The following is a 19,387-nucleotide window of genomic DNA, read 5'->3' on the forward strand; positions in this document are numbered from 1 at the left end:
TCTCTAAGAGTCCCTACATCTTCATGAGCCCTAATCATAGCTCTGAAAAACCATTTTTCATTTCTCTTTTTTTCTGTCCACCGCAGTGTATTAATTAGTGCCCTCAGACTCCTGTAAACCCCTTCACTTCCAGCGCCCGGCCTCCTCAGCTTTGCTGAATGTGACTGTGCCTGTGTAGCTCTCTCCCTGAGAAGTGATTGCAGATCTTGGCTATGCCAACCCCCTGCCGTAGCTGCCCAGAGTGGCCACAGTGTGGCTCGATGCTTCGTCTTGATTAGCTCTTAACTTCCTCCCGCCTTTCTCTCTAACACTGCTGCAGCCCGGCCGGCCCTGTGCTGTAGGTTAAAAACAAAACTATCAAGTCTCCTGTCAGGAGTTCAAGGTCACTGGCAAACAACACACCGGCAACTTGTAGTCATTTGATCTCGTTATAGATGGCAAGGGTATACCTCAGATCTGATATTGGTGCTCTGTCTGTCTGTCTGTCTGTCTCTCTCTGTATCTCTCCCTCTCTCTCATTACCACTGCTTTATTCATAACTATCCAATTCTGTGCAGTTTGATGTGTTTTATTTTACAATAAAAATGTTGAAAAAAGCCCCACTGTAAGTGCAATGAAAAGGTCAAGAAGAAACATTCACATATTGTGAACAAAAGATTGCATTCCTAAACAGAAAATGCCCCCAGAAATTGCTCTAAAACAACCAATAGGAAGCGAAGCAAGGGGCAGTGTTCCTAGATGATAAAATACAGCTAACCCTTCAGCAAGCAGAGGCTGGCTTCACTCCCGGAAGGCAAAGGTCCCTTCCTAGAACCCCTCTGAAAATACAGTCAGGTCATGCAACAGGACCATGGGATGAATTAGACCTGCTGGGGGACGCTCATCGTCGTTTCCGGTATATGTGAGTGTCCGTGGTTCTCTTTTGGAGACAGTCTCTGTTGTCCAGGCAGATCTCCAACTCCAAGGCTCCAGGATCCTCCTGCCTCCGCCTCTGGAGTGGCTGGGACTCCTCCACGTGTCCTTACAGTGTCCTGTGTGTGGTCTCCCCCCGGCCACCGTGGAGGGACAGCCCTTCCCTGCCACCCTTTGCCAGGGTTGCGCCAGCTAGAACAGCCGCACAGCTGGCTGACCTGAGCCGCTCGGTTCTTCGCTGGCTGCCGCAGACAGCCTTGGCTCCTGGGAGAGGGTCCTGTGAGAACAGGGACTGGACTTTCTCCTCAGATCTTCAGACCTCGCACAGTTCGAAACCCAGAAGACCAAGGCCATTTTAAGGAGAGGGGGGAGGGGCTATCTGTGAAGGAAGAAGCAGCCACATCCAAAAGGGCTGTGCTTAGTTGCCCCTAGGGATGCAGGGCAGAGGCCCCAGGATTGAGGGGCTTGAGTTTCTGCTGAGGCCCCAAGATGACTATAAGTATAGCTGATGTGGGTTCAGAGATTGGTTGTATCTGCAGCCAGCTGTAGGCTATCCTGGAGGCTGGCTCAGGCTACCCACAGGCTATGAGGAACTAGGATTGCTAGCCAGCTCAGAGAACCCTGTGGGTGCAGAGGACTAGGCTCTGGGGTCTTTGGTGGTGGTGGGGGGGCGCTCCTGTGCCCTCAGAGCGTCTCACAGTCCTCACCTCCCCTGTAGTCTAGATGGCAGCTGTAAGCACTCTCAATGCTTGGAGTCTGTCCGGGCCTTGCCGGTTCACGCGCAGGCCTGGGGTTCCCTACGGCGGGCATGTGTGGGGGCTGTGCTGACCTGGCATCCACGGTGTAACCAGCCCTCCTCCCTTATGTCCTCAGTGCGTCCCATTTTACCTCTGGACCCTCCGGGTCACCAAGCAGTCCAGGAACAATGCGTCCTGAGAGTGTGTGTGTAGCTGAGACATGGTTAGAATAGCTCAGGCTGGCCTGGAGCTCATGGATATCCTCCTGCCTCAGTCTCTGGAGTACTGGGACTACAGATGTACACCACCACATTTGACTCCGTTGTTTGCCTTCCCATGAAGTTCCAAATCCTCAAAGCTCTCCTTTTCACCCGGCCACTGTTCCTCCCAGCCTCCTCAAGTCTCAAAGCTCCTCCAGGCTGCTTTTCCCAGCTACGACACTACAGTGTTCCGTTTCTCTGCTCAGAGGCCATTATTATTTTATTTCTCTTCTTGTGTGTGACTTTTTACCTTTCCTTTGGAGTCCACCTCACTTCCAGGAACACACACACACACACACACACACACACACACACACACACACACACACCCTCCAAGGCTCAGCTAAGCTCAGGGTATGGACAGGAGGCAAGGCCTTCCTTAGCCACAGCCCTGGCTTTGCCAGGCACCACTTGGGAAGCAGGCTTGCTCACGCAGGTGAGATGGTGTCTGACTGTGTCAGATGTGGTAAGACCAGGTCTCAGAATGCCATCCTCGAGGCCTCTCCACTGCTGAATTTTCCAGGTGGGGAAATGTGTCCCAGAGTTCAAGTGCCTACAGTCCCCTTGGGAGGCTAAGGATTCAAGAAAGATCCTGTCTTAAGGCAACTTTCTGACCCTCCTGTACCCCCCTCCTGAGTACTAGGACACAGTTATCTGCCACCACACCACCATGTTATGTGGTGCTGGAGGTCGAACCCAGGACCTTGTGCATGCTAGGCAAGCACTCGGCCTACCCTCCAGCCTTGTCTTTTTCTTCAGCCTTGGCACAAGAATCGCTTAAGCCAAAGTGACTTTCTGGTTCAGTCCCCATTTTCCCTCAGACCTGAGGACCAAATGTGTCCCCGAGCCTGGCCCCCTCTGGGCTTTGCTGATTGCACAGTATGGCGTCAGATGAAGCCTGTCCTCTTTATACCTGGAGGTGGCGAGGTAAAGACCAACAGTTGGGGTGGGGGTGGCGGAGGGGGTTGGGGAGGCGAGGGGCTTCCTGCCAGCCAATCGGAAATAACTGCCTAGGCTCTGGGCTCATATCATCTGCTCCTGCTAAGACAATCATCAACATAAAAGGCTAATTGTATTAATCACCAAGGCACCCATCCTGAGTCCCCCTCCCCTCCGAGAGAATTATGAATTGCCGGTGCAGATGGTCCCACTGATTGAAAGCAGTACTCAGCGGGAAGAAGGGCCAGATCAGATTACACACCATTAATTAAAAACTTCCCCTGACAAATGAGAACCAGGGGGTGCACACCAAAGGCCTGCCTGGTGGTTCTCTGTCCTCCCCAGACCCCTCGTCCCCAACCAGCCCCGGGGACTGCGGTGGTGAAGCCTGCTTCTCCAACTGGAAGTACTGAGAGCTGGAGTGCCCAAGGCCAGCTCTTCCCTCGTCTAAACAGATGGCCTGCTGTCCTGGCGGAGTCTCCAGAGAGGCTAACCTTTGCTTACTTATTCCGTCCGACCTTGAGTGCTCGTCAGCTTTAACCTAATTACTGATTCCTCGTTTCTCGGGAAGGCTATCTCTTGCTCTAGTCCTTCTGTACAGAAGGGCTGCTGAGGGACTATCAGTGAAGATGGTCCCAGCTTTCTGTCAAGCCACCCCCTTGCTCTTTTGGGTCCCTAAATTTGGGGATCTCTTCTACCACGGTGGCCAGCAGAGGAACAATCTGAGGGAGGTGAGAAGGCAGTTCAGGTAGACATGACAAAGTAGTCAGCGTTGGTCCAAACTTTGGGAGTCTGGCGCCAAGTAGTTTATTTTAGGCACATTTAAGCACAGCACAATTTGGTGAAAATTTTCCTGGTGATAATTAACTCAACCCTGTGTGCACACTAGAGGTTAAGACATGACTACATTGAAATTCTTGGTAAAGTACGTGTGACACTTTCCATAAAGATGGGTTCTGTAGACTGACAAGTTCACGATAAGGGTGGGGTGGGGGTCTGGTGTGGTCTCACGGGCTGCACCGCAGTGCAAAGGTCACCAGGCTGTTAATCACTTCCACTCGCAGCCCTCTGGGCAGGTAACAGGTTAAGCATCCCTCCCTTTGAAGGAACAGACCTGTGTGTTTAACACCCCTGGCTCCCCAAGCGCTTATCCGTGCTCACGCACGCACGTACGCACGCACGCACACGCACGAGGACCTCCGAGCCTCCCACACTGAAGTTCTGGGATTGCCGGTGCTGCTCCAGAGTGGTGGGTGGAGACACGAACTCTGGCTACCGCCCTCTTCCCAGCCCCTGCGTGGAGGCAGAGGCTTCTCAGCTGCTGTCATTTTGGCTCATTTGGAGCTGCAAGTTCTGAATTTTCCTCCTCTTGATCAATTACTGCCTCCTCTCCCTCCCCAGCCGCCCAGCCTCAGTCATTCATTCATCAAACTTTTATTGAGCACCCAGTGTGTGCTCGGCTCTCGGGGCACAGAGATAATTTGTCAAGAGGCTTAAAAGCCTCCTGCAGGAGCTCCGTGCCACAACCCTCTCAGAGCCCTGCCCCTTCCCTCCGGCGCCTGCAGCTTGTCTGAGACCCCAGGGAGCTCTAGTTTAGGAAATTCTAAGCTGGGAGCTGGAGAGACCTTAGGGATCTTAGTGATAGAGTCAAGTGACCTTTGGCAAGTCGATCATGTCCTCAGTTCACACACTTGTACACAGGTGAACACACACACACGCACGCATGCACGCATGCACGCACGCACACACGCACACACGCACACACGCAGCGCCCCTGTTTATAAAAGGGCAGAAGAGGCCCTGGGGCTTCAAGATTGTGAAAATGGCTGAAGAGGGCTCAGCTTGGAGAGATGTGGGCAGTACTCGGCATCAATGAGACTGCAGAATGCAGAGGACAGATGCTGGGCCACGGACTCCAGGCACTGCAGTGGTCACAGGCCTATCCATCGCCCTGCCTGTGAAAGACTTCGGCAGCCCCTCCCTCATCCGGCCCATTGGAAGACAAGTGCTTATCACTTATCTCGTTTTCTTTCTTTCTTTTTTTTTCCCTTTCTTTCATTTTTTTTTTTTAATAGATTTGGCTGCAGCATCTCAGGGTACCATGGTGATGGGTGCCATAGAGATGAGAACTGACTTGAATTGGCTTATCTCTTCTTTCCAGGGTCCCCTCCCTAACTCCACCCCCACAAAGCTGCGGGGTCAGTAGACCTCAGAGAGAAGGGGCAGGCCCCCATAAGCCAACCCAGTGAAGGACAGCAGAACCTGCTTTCTCTCCCTCCCTCTCCATCATCCCCCTTCCCTCTTCCTTCCCATTACCAACGGCAATTGTATTCAAACCCAATAATTACAGTAACTGCAACAATAATCATCATTTATTGGGGTTGTTCTATGAGCATTTAACTCCCCAAAGCATCTTCTAACTCATTGTTGCCACAGCACTATCTGTGGGAGGAGTGTTCCCATTTTACAGTGGATAAGCTGGAATCCAGACAGGATCCCCCACCACCCCACGGCCCCCCATTAGAGGCAGAGTAGACGTACAGCAGCCTTTAAACATCTAGCAAAATCAATCCGACTCCCAGGGTCTTTTAGAGACACTAAACCTCTAATCTCGATTTTCTGGGTCATTCCGTGGTCTCATCATTTAGGAGGACTTATTCAACAGCTTCTTTGGGGCCTCTGATGCTGAGCAGCAGCCTGGAGAGGCTTCTGGCCCAGGTTATAGACTGGGTGCAGCAGGTAGAGGTTTTCCTGTGTCTTCACTGAGGGGCCCCAGGGGAAGGCCCTCTGTTCCAGAGCTCCCTCCCTAACAATGCTGCTTTTCTAACCCCTGAGAAGGTTCCTCTGGGGCAGTTTGTCCCAGGGTAGGGACCTTCCTGAGCATTTGGGAAGTAGGAATGAAGTTCTTTTAGAAGAATGATTTCTGTCCTCAGGAAACCCCAGTCTAATGGACCCCCAAATCATACCTAGAGCAAAGAAACCCTGTGAGAAACTGAGGCTGTCCTAAAGACTGGTGTTCCTCTCTTTGCCTCAGTGGAAAAGTTTGGGGGCTTCCTGAAGCTCCCTCATCAGAGTCCAAATAGAATGGCTAGCTGCGCCCCAATTCCCCTTTCCCCAAGACAGGGATCCAGAGGCCCGGGACACCACTGGGGTCCTGCCGCATGGCTTCTGTGGCCCTCACTCTTGTCATAAAGAACTGGAAAGAGGATCAGTAGAGGGAGAAGAAGGTGTTACAGGTGTGTGTGTGGGGGGACTGGGGAGCAGGGGAGGAAGACACATGCCATGAGGGGACGGGGGGGGGGGGGGGGGGACAGGGGGAAGTGGAGGGGACTGGAGGGGGAAGAGGATATGGGAGGAGGGAACGGGGGGGGGGAGGAGGGGACGGGGGGGGGAGGAGGGGACGGGGGGGGGAGGAGGAGACGGGGGGAGGGGATAGGGGGAGGGGGAGGGGACTGGAGGGGGAAGAGGATATGGGGGGAGGGGACGGGGGAGGGGAATAGGGGGAGGAGGGGACGGGGGGGGGGGGGGAGGGGACCAGCAGGAAGTGTCCAAGAGGGGGGGATCCAGGAAGAGGTCAACAAAAGCAAAGTATGAATGAAAAGGACACAATGAAACACATTACTTGGCATGGAAAATTTTAAACACCGAAAGAAAGCAAAAGCAAAAGCAAGGAAGACCTTGGAGAACTAACTGGATGTATTTACTTCCAGATTCTTTCTGTCTATTAATGTAGAAGTCAGTCATGGTGCTGTGCCTAAGTCCCAGCTATATCATAGGCCAAAGCAGGAAGACTGTGAACACGAGGTCGGCCCGGGCGGTGGATCTCAGGAGAGAAAACCAGGAGAGGAAAAGAAACAACAGTTTTGTCAGGGACAGAGATTGGTACCTACTGTTATAACAAGTGGCCAAGCCTCCCGGTTCCCCCCAACACCAGGGACACCTCAAGCCAGGTCATACAAGGCAAGCCGCCCTAGAAGCCCGAGGGACCAGGGGCTGTGCAGCGTCACACGCTCACTTCTGTGTCCTCTGAGTTCGTTTGGGATTCTTTCTTCTGGGGTTCCACATCCACCACTTTCTCCACCTTGGTGGTGCCCACGAGGATGGCCAGTCTCTGGGCTACCGTCTTGGCGTGTCAGGGAACAGGATGAAGTTGTAGATCAGCGAAGCCAGGACAGCCCCTGTGAGGGGTCCCACCCAGAAGATCTGAGGAGACAGAAGAAGCACAGGGTGATTTCAGAACCCTGCCTGCTTCCCTCAGCCCTGGCTGGTCCCCAACCCCAGCCCCAGGGACTCTCAGTGCCTACAGGGGTGGGAACTGTGAGCCCAGGGGTGAGGGCCTTGCCTTCCCTGGAGGGTGCAGCCAAAGCTAAAGCTGGGCTCCAGTCCTCTCCCACGGCTGCCTCTTCCTCTCACCTCTCCTGTTTTAGCCCTGACTGTTGCTGTTTCTATCTCTGCTTCTGTGTGGTCTATTTCTGTTTGTCTTTTTCTTTATTCAAGTTTGAAAATTGGTCCAGCTGGAGAAAGTGAAGAAGGAAACAGCCAGAACATAAAGCCTGAGCCAAGGCTACAGCTTCTGCCCTGGCCCAATTCTTGTGAGTCCCTGGATACTGCAGGATATTGGAGTCGAAAGACAGACAAGCCAGGATGCTCACCTCGGCTTTATGAATGCAGGGAAATCTGCACTCCTGGGTGGTCTAAATGACCTGGTGACAAGAGGGTTGATTCCACACCGTGTGGATTTCCTGACGGTAAAACCCCCTAACTCTTCCTCCTGCCTAGTCCTCCACACCCCCAAGCCTACCAGTGCAGGGTCTCACCCAGTGGACCGCGAACTTCCCAACAATGACGGCAGGACCGAAGGAGCGAGCTGGGTTCATGGAACAGCCAGTGAAGTAGATCTGGGGAAGAAGTTCAGGTTCAAGTGTGAGGAGATTTGAGGCAGCCTGGGGGAGAACATTGCCCTCTGCCCTGGCTCAGACACCCCCTCGACCTGCCCCGTTTTACAGCACTACCTCAGGCCACAAGACATGAGGGGCTCAGGGAGAGATACTTCCTGGCCTTTAGGGTTCTGTAGCTTCTGCAGGGAGGGCTCCAGTATGTGCACGTGCATGGTGTCCTTCTTTGTCCCTTACCCCAATGAGGTGGCCCAGTGCCACAGAGGTCCCAATCATGGCAGCTGGGGAGCCCAAGGTCTGCCGACTGTCCGTGGAAGCGAAGACACAGAGCACCAGCTGCAGCGTCAGAATCAACTCCACGGCCACCGCCTGGCCGGTTGACGTGCTGTTGTGGACCTTGGGAGAGAAGAGTATGCCAGAGTGGACATGGGCGCTGGCCACGGGACAGTGAGGGTCCCTGTATCAGTCTTCTCAGCCATGAGGGGTGGCACTCACAGCATCAGAACCTAAGGTCTGTGCCGCCGCCGCCGGCTCATATCATATCCGGCTGCCTGTTCCCCGTGGAAGGTACCTCCCCCCACTCTGCCACTGAGTCGGGCCTGTGGTTCAGGGGTTGACACAGCAGTAAGGAACGAGAAGGCCTGAGGACAGAACGGAGGAGGCCTGTGGGCAGCAGAGTAGGTAGAGCAGAAATGGTTAGGGGAGGGAAGCAGGCCCCAGGAAACCGGGCAAATGGCAGAGCAAGGACACACAAGCAAGTGAAACAGTTCCGGCTAGGGCCTCTCGCTCTCCCTCAGTCCCGCGCCGCCGCCTGCTGTACAGCCCTTAGCTGCCTGGTCCTCCTGACTCCCTCCCCTCCCTGTGGCCTTTCTCTGCCCCATGCACGCATCACCCCACAGTTCCATTCCTGTCCTGCCTAGATGAACGCCTAAGCCCGTCCTTCTGGAACCCAGGGGCCTGCTGGGGCAGCTATGGAGTGCGCGGCTGCATTATTTCCCCCTCCCTGCCTTTGCTCCTGTCTGGCTTCCCACCCTGACCACCTGACTCTCTCCCGGGCCCTATCACCTGCCACGGCCTCTTTGCACCTACCACGTTGACTCCAAGGGTCTCTCGGACACCTCCTGGTGTTACCCCGTAAAGAAGAGCGGCCCCAACGGTGGCCCCCGCCAGCTGGGCGGCTATGTAGGCCATAGCCCGAGGCAGAGAGATATGAGATCCCACGAGGTAAGCCAAGTGTCACAGCGGGGTTGGCATGGGCCCCGCTGGTCTTCCAGGAGACCTGCACAGCTGTGGCCGTGGCCAGGTTGAAGGTGATGGCGATCTGCAGCACAGAGGGAAGGGCCACAGGCCAGGGCAGGACCGAGCCCACACCAAAGAACACGTATAGCCCCGTGGCCAGGAACTCAGCAAACAGCGCCTTGCTGATGGCGGTCCAAAGCCTGCCAGCCAGGAGGTAAGCCCTGCAACACAGCCCTGGCTCCATGTCTCGTCTCCTTGGCGTGAGGTCTGCTGTTCTTGCTTCTCCCTGACTCTGTCTCTTGTCCCTCAGGTCTCTTGTCCCCTGCTGGACTCACTAGCCTCACTCTCTGTGACGGCTGCGCCCCCAGCCCGGCTACACTGCCTCCCTGCACACTGCAGTCCTCAGGAGCGAGTTGCTCAGGCTGATGGGGAGCCTGCTGATGGCATTATGCGTGTCTGGGGGTGGGAGGTACAGAGGGCAGTGCTCACGTGCCTGCTCACCTGACAGGGGGGCCAGGCCAGTAAGGGGGTGTCGCTGGGCACTGAGCTGGAACCTCCCAGGACAGCCAAACAGTGGCTGCCCAAAGAAGTCTAGCCTGAGACCCGGAGACTTGGGATGGATGTCAGGTCCCCAGTGTCAGCTCAGAGACAGCAGGATCACTGGGAACCCCAAGTCCAAGGCCTGCTTCAGGGTTTCCCATGTCCTAATCTTCTAGTCTCTTCCTCTGAAGAGGTGGGGTGTACTCTGTACCCCATAAACCTAGGTGTGAAATCAAGTTCTTTCCACCAACTCCCAAGATGCAGATGTGGACAGAGTCAGTTTTACCGAGGATGTGGTCCTGGGTGTGCAGAAAGGAACATCGGAATTCCTGTTCACCGTACGGTCCCTCAAACTATGCCAGCTGCCGCGTGTGGCCCCGAAGAGTTCTACTGTCACGGGTGGGGATTTCCTCCAGTTCTTCCCTCACTTCCTGCCTCTCTGTCTTCTCTCACTTCTGCCTGTCTACCTCTCAGAGCCCCCCAAACCCTGTGACTTATTAGTCAGGTGGTTATCTACTTTTGTGGCCTTGCTGGTCCCAAAGTGTCACCCCTGCCTAGGCTGTATCCCTTTGTTCCCCAGCAGCATAAAAAGGCATTTTCTCAAACAAAGGTGTTCCCTCTGCGGAGCTTCCCAAGCAATACCCCACCCTGCCCTGCCCTGGCCCCTGGCTGCACCTGCTCACCCACAGACGCCCCTGGTTATCCTCAGGCTCCTCAGTCTGTCTCAAAATGCAGCCCTCCTGTCCTCTCACTTTTCTTTACTCCGGCTCAGTTTGGTGGCACCTAAGAAGTATCCTTGACCCCTTTTCCCAATAAAGGCATCTAGCCCAGCTGGGTTTGAATCCCGCCTGCCTCTGGGCTGTTACCCCCCTCCTGCCGCCCTGCAGCCGAGAGCCAGTCCGTGTCCTCACTTCGCCCTAGTCCGTTCTCCACATTACAGTCCGAATCGCGTTTCGAAAACACAGCGATCGGCCGGCTGCTGCCCTGCTGAAGTCTCTGCTGGGCCTTTGCCACCCTCTTCGAAGTTCTGAGATCAAGTGACAAGGTCCTCTGGGACCCCACTCTTCCAGCCTCTCCCAGCCTTCTTCCTTTGCCTCTCAGCATCCTGGGGTGAGCATCCCGCCTGCCCCGTCGCTGAGACTCTCTCCTCTTCGTGGAGAACCCTCATCCCTCCCTTTGCCTGGGTAACTCCTAACCCGTCCCTGAGGTCAGCATCCAGTGTCACCAGCTTCCGCCCCGGGTAAAGACATCTCTGTGTGTTGACATGGTACCTAGGCATTTTTACACACAAGCCAACACACCGTATTGCTACAGGTGTTAATGTGTTTCCTCAAGAAGGTGATAAGCCCTCGGGGGAAGGAATCACACTTTGTTCATCTCTATATAGTGTCTTGCACTGGGACCGGCTACGCTAGATACTCCATAGTGAGAGCAAATGACTGTCTCGTTGGCTTCATTCCGGTCTGCTGTTCCTATGGCTGCCCTCCTGCCCCCTCACAGGACGGAACCCTCTGACACCTTCAAAGGAGCCATCCAGTTCTGCACAGCCTCTGCTCTACCTCCCCCATCTCGGTCCCGGGCAAACCCCTCCCCTCCTGCTTCTATTCTTTCAGATGTCCCGGCCTTCCCTTCCTCTCCTCAGAGAACCCTTGGTGTCTCACTGGGCACAGCATGCTCTTGCCAACGCCTGGCTGCTGGTCCCCACCCTCTCCACCACTCCATTCTGTCTGCGCTGCCAGGCCCAGCTGGCGGGACTGGATGCCACGCGGGCACAGCCGTCATGGCGGGTCTCTGTCTCATCTGTGCCTCTCCAGCCCCCTCCCCAGCTTCTTGTTGACACGATGCCTGATAATCAGGAATGGTGGGGGACACCAGCTTGGAGTCAGTTCCAGTCTCTTTTATGCTGGACACCCTTGACCGCCCAGGCTGAACCTGCTGGGGCCAGGCACCCCTGCTCCCCCTGGCCTCATCGGGAGCAGAAGCTCTGCCCAGGAATCCTTCCACTGTTTCACAGGCCTCAGATGATTCCTCCTCCTTTTTGTTTGTTTATTTGATTGTTTCCTTTTTCGGGACAGGGTTTCTATGTGAAAAGTCCTGGCTGTCCTGGAACTCACTCTGTAGACCTGACTGGCCTTGAACTCACAGAGATCCGCCCACCTCTGCCTCTCAAGGGCTGGGATATTATTATTATTATTTTTTACATTTCCATCTTACTGTGTGTATATGAGTATATGCACATATAGTGTTCTGAAGACGCCTTGCAGGAGCCAGTTCTGAGGTGGGTCCCAGGGGTTGAGCTCCGATCTTCAGGCTTGGCACGGTGTCTCTACTCACTGGGCCACCCCACCCTGTCCGTGTCCCCCATTCTTCAGTCCTCTCTACTCTGCACAAACTTCTTGCTCCCTCTGACTTCCTGCAGCTGTGGGTCAAGCTGGCCTGTACCTCCTTTCCTACCTAGAGAGCCAGGCCACCAGCAAGCCTTCACCCCTGCTTCATCCCGCCGAGAGATCAGCAGTGACCCACACCCTACCCAGCTGCCCATGGCGCTGAACAAGAGGTGGCCTTTCTCTTATGCCAGAGATCCTTCCAAAGTGCCACACTGGTCACATCACCCCAGTGCCCATCAAACTGTCGATGGCTCCCTTTGACCTCAGTGTCCAACATGCAAGGAGAGATTGCTTCCTCCCCACCCCCCCCCCCCACCTGTTGGGAGAAGTTTCTGCAGACACCTAGGAAGTGTCTCTGGTCAGAAATGTTATTATCTCACACTCACCACCTCTGGGGCACAGCAGTGGACAATGGCTTCCCAGAGAAGGGTCTTGACTGCTGTGGCAGGTCGGGGCCAAGGGCCACCAGCAGCCCTGCTCTGGTTTCAGAAGGGAACTTCTTTCTTCTTTCCCAAGATCGTATAGGACAGACGTCCTTGGATCCTGCTCAGCCTGGAACAAGGTCCTTCACCCCCTGCGGGCAGGCAGGCATTGCCCATTTCCTGTTTTTCCTGCCCCAGCCAGCACCTTCCCGGGCCCACACAGTCCTGGACTGTAGTGCCAATCTGTGCGCTCACTCATGCTCAGAAGCCTTGTGCCCCAGCCCCAGACCTGGCTGCCTGCCACTCCTTCTGGACGGATGCTCCCACTGAAGCCTTCTCGGGCCTGGGGAGGCGAGGCCAGCGAGAGAGAACTGAAGCATGATCGAAAGGAAGGTGCTCAGGACAGCTTCCACGTCACCTCCCTGACTCTGACGGGACACTGGCAGGCTGCGAGGTCACACAGATGTTCGTTCACTCTTGACGGAGGAGGGGGCTGAGCTGAGAGGAGCTGAGATCAGACCCTCCCCCAAACTCTTCCTCCTGCCCATCCACCTAGACAGCCCCCTCTTCCACCACGGGCCACTTTCAGCTCTAGTACTCCATCTATCACAGCACCTGTCCATCCGCCCCCCATGGAAACTGGCAGCTTCCGGAGGGAGGAATAGATGGCTGAGGAGGGAGCGCCTTCAAGTGGAGAATACAGGCTCTTGTTACGTTCCCTCTTCAGGCAGAGAAGTGTGTCAGAGAGCTCACAGAGCATGTGTGTGCTTGGGTGTGACTTCACGCAGGTGTGCTGCAGAACACATGGAGCCTGGCTCTTTCAGAGTGAGCAGTGGCCAGGGTGGGGGTGGGGGTGCCATGACTGTGGCTCTGCACACACACCTGGAGTGAGCATGCCCATGCTGAGGGAAGGGGACACACCGGGAAGACGTAGCCTCCCTGAGCACAGCTGAAGGTCAGAGCCACAGCCAGGAGCCCCAGAGATGTACAGGATGTGTGTGTGTGTGTGTTTGTGTGTGTGTGTGTGTGTGTGTGTGTGTGTGTGCTGAGCACAGCTCTTTGTCAGTTCATGGACGATCACACGCAGGTGCACAGCGCCCCCTGCTGGCAATACAGCCCAACCACAGCACCTTGCCAGCCTAGAGCCCCAGTTGTTGGATCCTTGCTCAACCGCAGGACGCTGCAGGACGGTAACTCCCTCTGCCTAGACGCCCCACCCATGCTGAAGGTCTGTCTCCTGCAGGCCCCCTGTTCACCCTGTCACGTGCCCCTTGGGGTCCATTAGAGGAGAATGCAAACCAGAGTTGTCTGAAAGCTGAACGGAGGCCCTGTTGCCTTCTGCGCCTCCTCCTGGGTCGTGAGGTGAGTGGGCTGGTGAGGGGCTACTCCCTGGCGGCCTCAGGAACCTGAGCCTGGAACACCTTCTTTGTGTTCTTGAGCAGCCTCATCTCTGCCTGGCTCCAGAGCCCAATCCCAGGGCAGAAGCGAGGAGTATGGATTTGGTGGGTGAGTCTGCCCCCTGCTGGCCAGAGCTGGCATTTGCAGTCTGCACCCTCACTTGCATGAAGATGAGGTGAGGTGTGTGTGTGTGTGTGTGTGTGTGTGTGTGTGTGTGTGTGTGTGTGTGTGTGTGTGTGTGTGGTCCCCTCATCCCACCCCCATTGCCTGGTGTTCTATGGAGGCCTGTGGGGCAGACAGCTTGGATCCAGCAGTTTTTCACTGCTGTGTTGGGGAGGGCTGGGGGGTCTGGCCTCCCAGCCTGGGTCTGCAGCTTCTCCTTCCCGTTCCTGCTGCCTCCCTCGCTGCTGAAGCAAAGCTGAGGGACAAGGGAGAGGGTCTGTTGAGGAGCAGCAGACTCAGGCAGTGTCTGGAGAGCAGACATCCCCGCTCTCCCATCTCCCAGAGGGGCGGTCCATACTCGTGTCCAACCCCCAGTCGTGATCTCAATTTCTCCTCGTGGCAACCCACGTGGCAGGGAACTTTATCCCAGCTTATGGGTTCATCATTCCAGGTGCAGCAAGATTTGAATGTAGGGCCGGGTGTTCATTAAAGGCTCACGCTTTCAATCTCAGCACTCAGGAGGCAGAGGCAGGCAGATCTCTGAGTTCAAGGCCAGCCTGGTCTACAGAGCCAGTTCCAGGACGGCCAGGGCCTCACAGAGAGACTCTGTCTCAACAAAACAAAGCAAAACAAAACAAAACAAAAAACAAAACAAAACAAAACAAAACAAAACAAAACAAAACAAAACAAAACAAAACCAAAAAAGATTTGGGTGTGGGTGGCCAGTTTCCACTCTGGACTCCTTAACCATGACTCTGGGCTGGGTGCCGAGCTGCTCACGGGTCTTTATCCTGCTCCTCACAAGAGGGGCGGTCGGTCCCAAGTACTCCTCACCCTTACCTCATCTGGTTCCTCACTACCCTGTGAGGAAGCGTTTTGATACATTTTACAGGTTAACAATGGAGGCAGTGGTAACTGGACAGGCAGGCAAGGACAGGTGGGAAGGAGGGTGTGACAGGACCCCCGCCCCGCCCCGTCCCGCCCTGAGAAGAAGCTGGGTGGGGAGACTGCTGTGTATGTACGAGGGTGCTGTTAACCGCTGAGCATAGGCTCCCAACACACCACCTTCCAGAAACACCGGGGACCCAGAAAAGGAAGGCCCAGGCTGGGGCTCTCGGGGCTGAGAGCCGCTCACCCCTTTGGAATCTCAAGGGGCTGTTGCTGGTTCACCCTGCCTGGCACACCCAGGCCCTCCTCAAGTGGCAGGGACTAACATAGCCGAAGGGACGACTGGAAGGGACATGTGACTTGGCGGTGGACCCTCTTCTTGGCCCCCTCCTGGTCTCTTGTGTGGTTTCTGTATTTTTCTGTTTCTACACTTGGTCTCCCCACCCTCCAGCTCTCTGGTCCCGCCCATCTCTTTTTGGAGAACTTGTCTCGTGGTCTTCTTTGTGCCCGCTGACGAGCATGCGTGAGGGTGTGGCATCACAAGGGGAGACACGAATGGCCATTGTCCCAAGAGGTTTTTGGAGGGAGATGACAGCAGAATATGAAGATCGATGGTTTATTGGGAAATGCCCAACCCAAATACCAGCAGAGCCCCCCATCCTTGGCCAAAAATAAATAAGATGGCAATCAGTGAACCATCTATCCCTCTGCTGAGGATCTTGGGGGAATGTCCCCTCTGCCCACCTGCGGGCTGGCTTTGGCACTTGAGAGGTTGGGCTGGATGAAATAAGCAGGCTGCTGGCCCCCCTTTCTGGTGTAGTCCTGGGCAGCCTGTGAGCCTGGCACTGCATTCACAATCTCTGAGGTCTGACCTGTGGAGTTCATCCTGCCTGTTCCTAAAGAGAGCCCGCCCTGTCAGACTCCAGCCCCTGGCCCCCACCCGAGTGTCCCACTCAGGGCGTCGGCTCTCATCTCTGTCTTCATCATGGCCTCCGGTGCCTCCTCCCCACCACGAGGACCGTTGGGAAAGACGTTCTGAGGTCTGTTTTTCTCCAGCAGTCCAGGGGCTGAGGGACCGGCCTCTGCCTGGTGCCGGTCAGTGCGCTGTCAGCTCTATGGTCTTCTTCCGTTCCTCTCGATGCTCTTCCCAGTCCTCCTCCGGCTCATACGTGCCTTTGACCACAGCCACGCGATCACTGAGGCTCAGGGAGGAGGGGAAGAGCAGGTAGAAGTAGAGGATGGCAGCCAGGACGGCCCCCACAATGGGCCCTACCCAGAAGACCTGTGAAGACAGGGTGAACCTCAGCAGCTGAGCCCCGGGACTCACCATCTTCCACACCAGAACAGACCCATAGACCCTGGAAGGAAATCGATACGTGGACTTCCAGGTCTCCAGGGGGAAAATGTCTTCCCATCCTGGGGACCCATACTGTCAGCCAGTCCTTAATGACAAAGCCATGGATCACAGACACACCGACCCTCCAAGGAGGCAGCACAGCCCAGGACAGACAAGCTTTCTGATCCCACTCTAGAGAGAGGCAAGTGAACCTTTTGAGGAGACGAACAGAGCCCCCGACACGTGTCTTCCGAAGTACAGAGCTAAGCCAGTGTTGCCCTGCTGAAGCCCCAGCAAGGCTCTGCCACCCTTTCCATCCCTCCAAGCCCGGCTGACATACGGACAGACTGACATACTGACATCCCCCACTGTTCAGAGGGACGGTCCCACAAGAGCACGCTCCCAATATCTCCACTGGGATAGATAAAAACACCATCAGAGGAGAGATACACAGAGGGACAGACAAAACCCTCAGAGGAGATCCACGCAGATGCCCACTCCACTTCTAGAGAAGTGTGGGTCCACCCCACCCTTCTGGCTGCATTTCAGTCCCTCCTGGGTTCCCTCCTCCTTTCAACCCCCAAGTTCTGGGCCTACAACATCCAGAAAGTCTAGTCACATCTGGACTTTCAGTTCAGTACACAGCCCTGTTGCCAGTGCTTGTTAGGGAGCCAGGGGAAGGCCCACACTCACCCAGTGAGAGGGGCTGAACCGATCCATGACCACTGCTGGGCCGAAAGAACGGGCTGGGTTCATAGAACAGCCGGTGAAGTAGATCTGGGTAGATGGGGGTCAGAGTGAGGAGGGCCCGTCTCTTCCCCTCCCACAGAATTCTGACTCTCTCATGGTCACACAGTGCAGGGACCACCCACATCTCCAAGTCAGGTTTCCCGGTTCCTAGGTGGCTGACTCTGTGCCTGCCTCCCAGCTGTCCGTCAAACCATGTACTCCAGACTCTGCCCTATCTGCTTCTCAGCCTCTGCTTGGGTTCGGTTCTCTGTGCTCACTCTCCTTCCCACTTACTCACACTGTTTCTCAGTCCGGAGAGGCTTTGGGGGGCGGGGGTGTCAAACCTAGAGTCCAGTAGGGCCACAGCCCAGCAGCCCCGAGACTGGGCTTCACCTCTGCCTTACCCTGCCGAGGAGATGTTATTCCAGGGCTCCTCTACTCATCCTGAGTGACTTCTCTCCACGACACCCAGCGTGTGTCAGCACTACTCACCCCCACAAGATGGCCCAGTGTGACGGACAGCCCAATGGACAAAGCCGGGGAGCCCACCGGGCTGGTGCGGCGGGCGTCGGTGGAGGAGAAGATGCAGAGGGCCAGCTGAAAGGTCAAGATCAACTCCACCACGGTGGCCTTCCCGGGTGTTGTGTTGTTGCTGAGCTACAAGGGAGAGCGGGATTAGGCCCCGGCTGCCTTCAGGTTCTGTGACGGGCTAGCGCGGAGTATGGCTCTGGCCTCCAAGGACACCTGGAGCCTGAGCTCTCGGAAGCTAACTAACTAAGCCCTGTGCACGAGCCAGGTCCATTCGCTGGAGAGACTGTACTTCAGTGTGTACAGGCTTAAAGCGCAGGCCTGTAGCCAGAGGGTAGGGTGTCAGCGAGTTTTCCTGGGCGCCATCATGTCAACGGCTCTGCCCAATCCCCAGCCCCCACAAGCTGGCATTTACCCTCCCTCCTGTGGGCAGCTGCCCAGTTTGCCGACTGCAAACAGCCCCTGGCCTCCTATCCGTGCCTGACCCGCTGCCGGTGCCAACCTCAAACCCGTCTCTCCAGTGTGTCTGACTCATGCTTGACAATGGCCGAGAAAATCCTCCTCTGTGTTTGATTAGTGAACCCAGTTCACATGGGACAGGGGGCTGAATCTAGGGCTGCAAAAACGGGGAGACAGCAGGAGGCGGGGCAGGGGTTACAAAGGGGGAGCCGGTATTTGGGGAGTGTCACACCATAGCTTCTAAGTGTGATCCCCATGAGACCTGCTGTGCTATGGCCACCCCCATGTAATGGGGGATAAACTGGAAGTCCCGGGAGATCCGGGTTACCCCAGACCACGATTGCTATCCATTGCTCTTTGATGGGTCCATTAAAAGTACGCGACCAAGGGGCTGCCAAGAAAGAACTCATAGGTGAGCCTAGGAGCCGAAGGGATGTTTTGGCAGCCACGGGCAGCAAGGCCGGGTAGAGCAGGAGAAGAGGGAGGGTCAGATGAAGTAGAATGTGAGGGGAAGCTGAGACGGGGTCACAGCTTGGCCAGGAGGTTGGTAGGCCTGCTTTTCCCGGTAAAGTTGTACACCGGCTTTTCGGTTGTACCCATTCTCAAGATGGAGAGGAGCACGGAGAGTCTGGTCTAAACCGTCCTCAGGGTCTCTGTCCACCCCTCCACAGTCCGGAAGGCACTCACCGCATTGACGGCCAGGTTGCCCCGGGCATTGAGTGGCGCCAACCAGTAGAGGAGGGCTGCCCCAGCAATGGCACCCACCAGCTGGGCTGCCACGTAGAAGACGGCTCGGAGCAGTGAGATCTGGTTGCCTACTAAGAGGGCCAGAGTAATGGCCGGATTGATGTGGCCACCGCTCACGGGTCCCAGAGCTTGGGCCAGGGTACCTATGGCCAGGCCAAAGGCGATGGAGATCTGCAGAATGGAGGGCAGCGCCGACGGCCACTTGAGTGCCGAGCCCAGGCCAAAGAAGACGAAGATGAGGGTGGCCAGGAACTCCGCGAACACAGCCTTGAAGAAGGCAACTGAGCACACCTCCTTCTTCATGGTGGCCTTGGGAGCCCCGTGGCAGCGGCAGCGTCGCGGGGAGGCCGTCGGGGCGGCGCTGGCAGCGGCAGGCGGCTGGCTGCGGGGCTCTGCGCGCGGTGCGGCGGCGCCCACTCCGTGGCTGGCGGCCTGGCGCGGGCCGGGCAGGGGTGCGCTATATAGAGGGCGCGCGCCCCGCGGCGGGCAGAGCGCGGGGGGGCCGGGGGCGGCTCCCGTGCCCAGGGGCCAGCGCAGCGCGCACGGAGCGAGCCTGGCGGGCGCGCGCTCGCCGCCCCCGGCCCCGCGCGCCCCCGGCCCCCCGCCCGCACAGCGGCGGACCCGCCCGGGCCACGTGACCCACGCGGCGGTGTAGGCCGGCCCCGAGGTCTGGGTCGCGCGCATCGTGCGCTCCGCGCGCCCTCCTGGCCGACGTGCGTGCCCGGGGCTCCCTGGGCTGCTGTCTCCGGTGGCACGGAGCTCTGGAAGTCCCTCTCGCCGGCCTTCACCCGCGGCCCGGGACGGCTGGC

The 19,387-nt window shown here is 56.5% G+C and overlaps 2 protein-coding genes across 2 annotated transcripts; both read right to left on the reverse strand.

Annotated features, from left to right (window-relative positions):
• Positions 1 to 6,377: 6,377 nt before the first annotated feature.
• Positions 6,378 to 9,503, reverse strand: Aqp6 (aquaporin 6). Its single transcript, XM_059247670.1, is given in 6 exon segments — positions 6,378 to 6,974; positions 6,977 to 7,051; positions 7,666 to 7,746; positions 7,981 to 8,139; positions 8,833 to 8,976; positions 8,978 to 9,503. Coding segments are annotated over 6 exon segments (831 nt in total). The 5' UTR covers positions 9,227 to 9,503; the 3' UTR covers positions 6,378 to 6,851.
• Positions 9,504 to 15,381: 5,878 nt separating this feature from the next.
• Positions 15,382 to 18,886, reverse strand: Aqp5 (aquaporin 5). Its single transcript, XM_059247611.1, has 4 exons — positions 18,519 to 18,886; positions 17,337 to 17,501; positions 16,809 to 16,892; positions 15,382 to 16,061 (listed from the first exon to the last, which is right to left on the reverse strand). The coding sequence occupies exons 1-4, from the start codon at positions 18,879 to 18,881 to the stop codon at positions 15,876 to 15,878; spliced, it is 798 nt and encodes a 265-aa protein (XP_059103594.1). The 5' UTR covers positions 18,882 to 18,886; the 3' UTR covers positions 15,382 to 15,875.
• Between the last annotated feature and the right edge of the window lie 501 nt (positions 18,887 to 19,387).

Source organism: Peromyscus eremicus, chromosome 20 (genome assembly GCF_949786415.1).
Source record: "Peromyscus eremicus chromosome 20, PerEre_H2_v1, whole genome shotgun sequence".
Classification (NCBI taxonomy): Eukaryota; Metazoa; Chordata; class Mammalia; order Rodentia; family Cricetidae; genus Peromyscus; species Peromyscus eremicus.

Coding starts and splice junctions, on each gene's coding strand:
- Aqp5 (XM_059247611.1), bottom strand. CDS start 18,881: ATGAAGAAGGAGGTGTGCTCAGTTGCCTTCTTCAAGGCTGTGTTCGCG. Junction 16,893..17,336: donor CACTGGGCCATCTTGTGGGG/GTGAGTAGTGCT, acceptor CCATCTACCCAG/ATCTACTTCACCGGCTGTTC. Junction 16,062..16,808: donor GGTTCAGCCCCTCTCACTGG/GTGAGTGTGGGC, acceptor CTGTCTTCACAG/GTCTTCTGGGTAGGGCCCAT.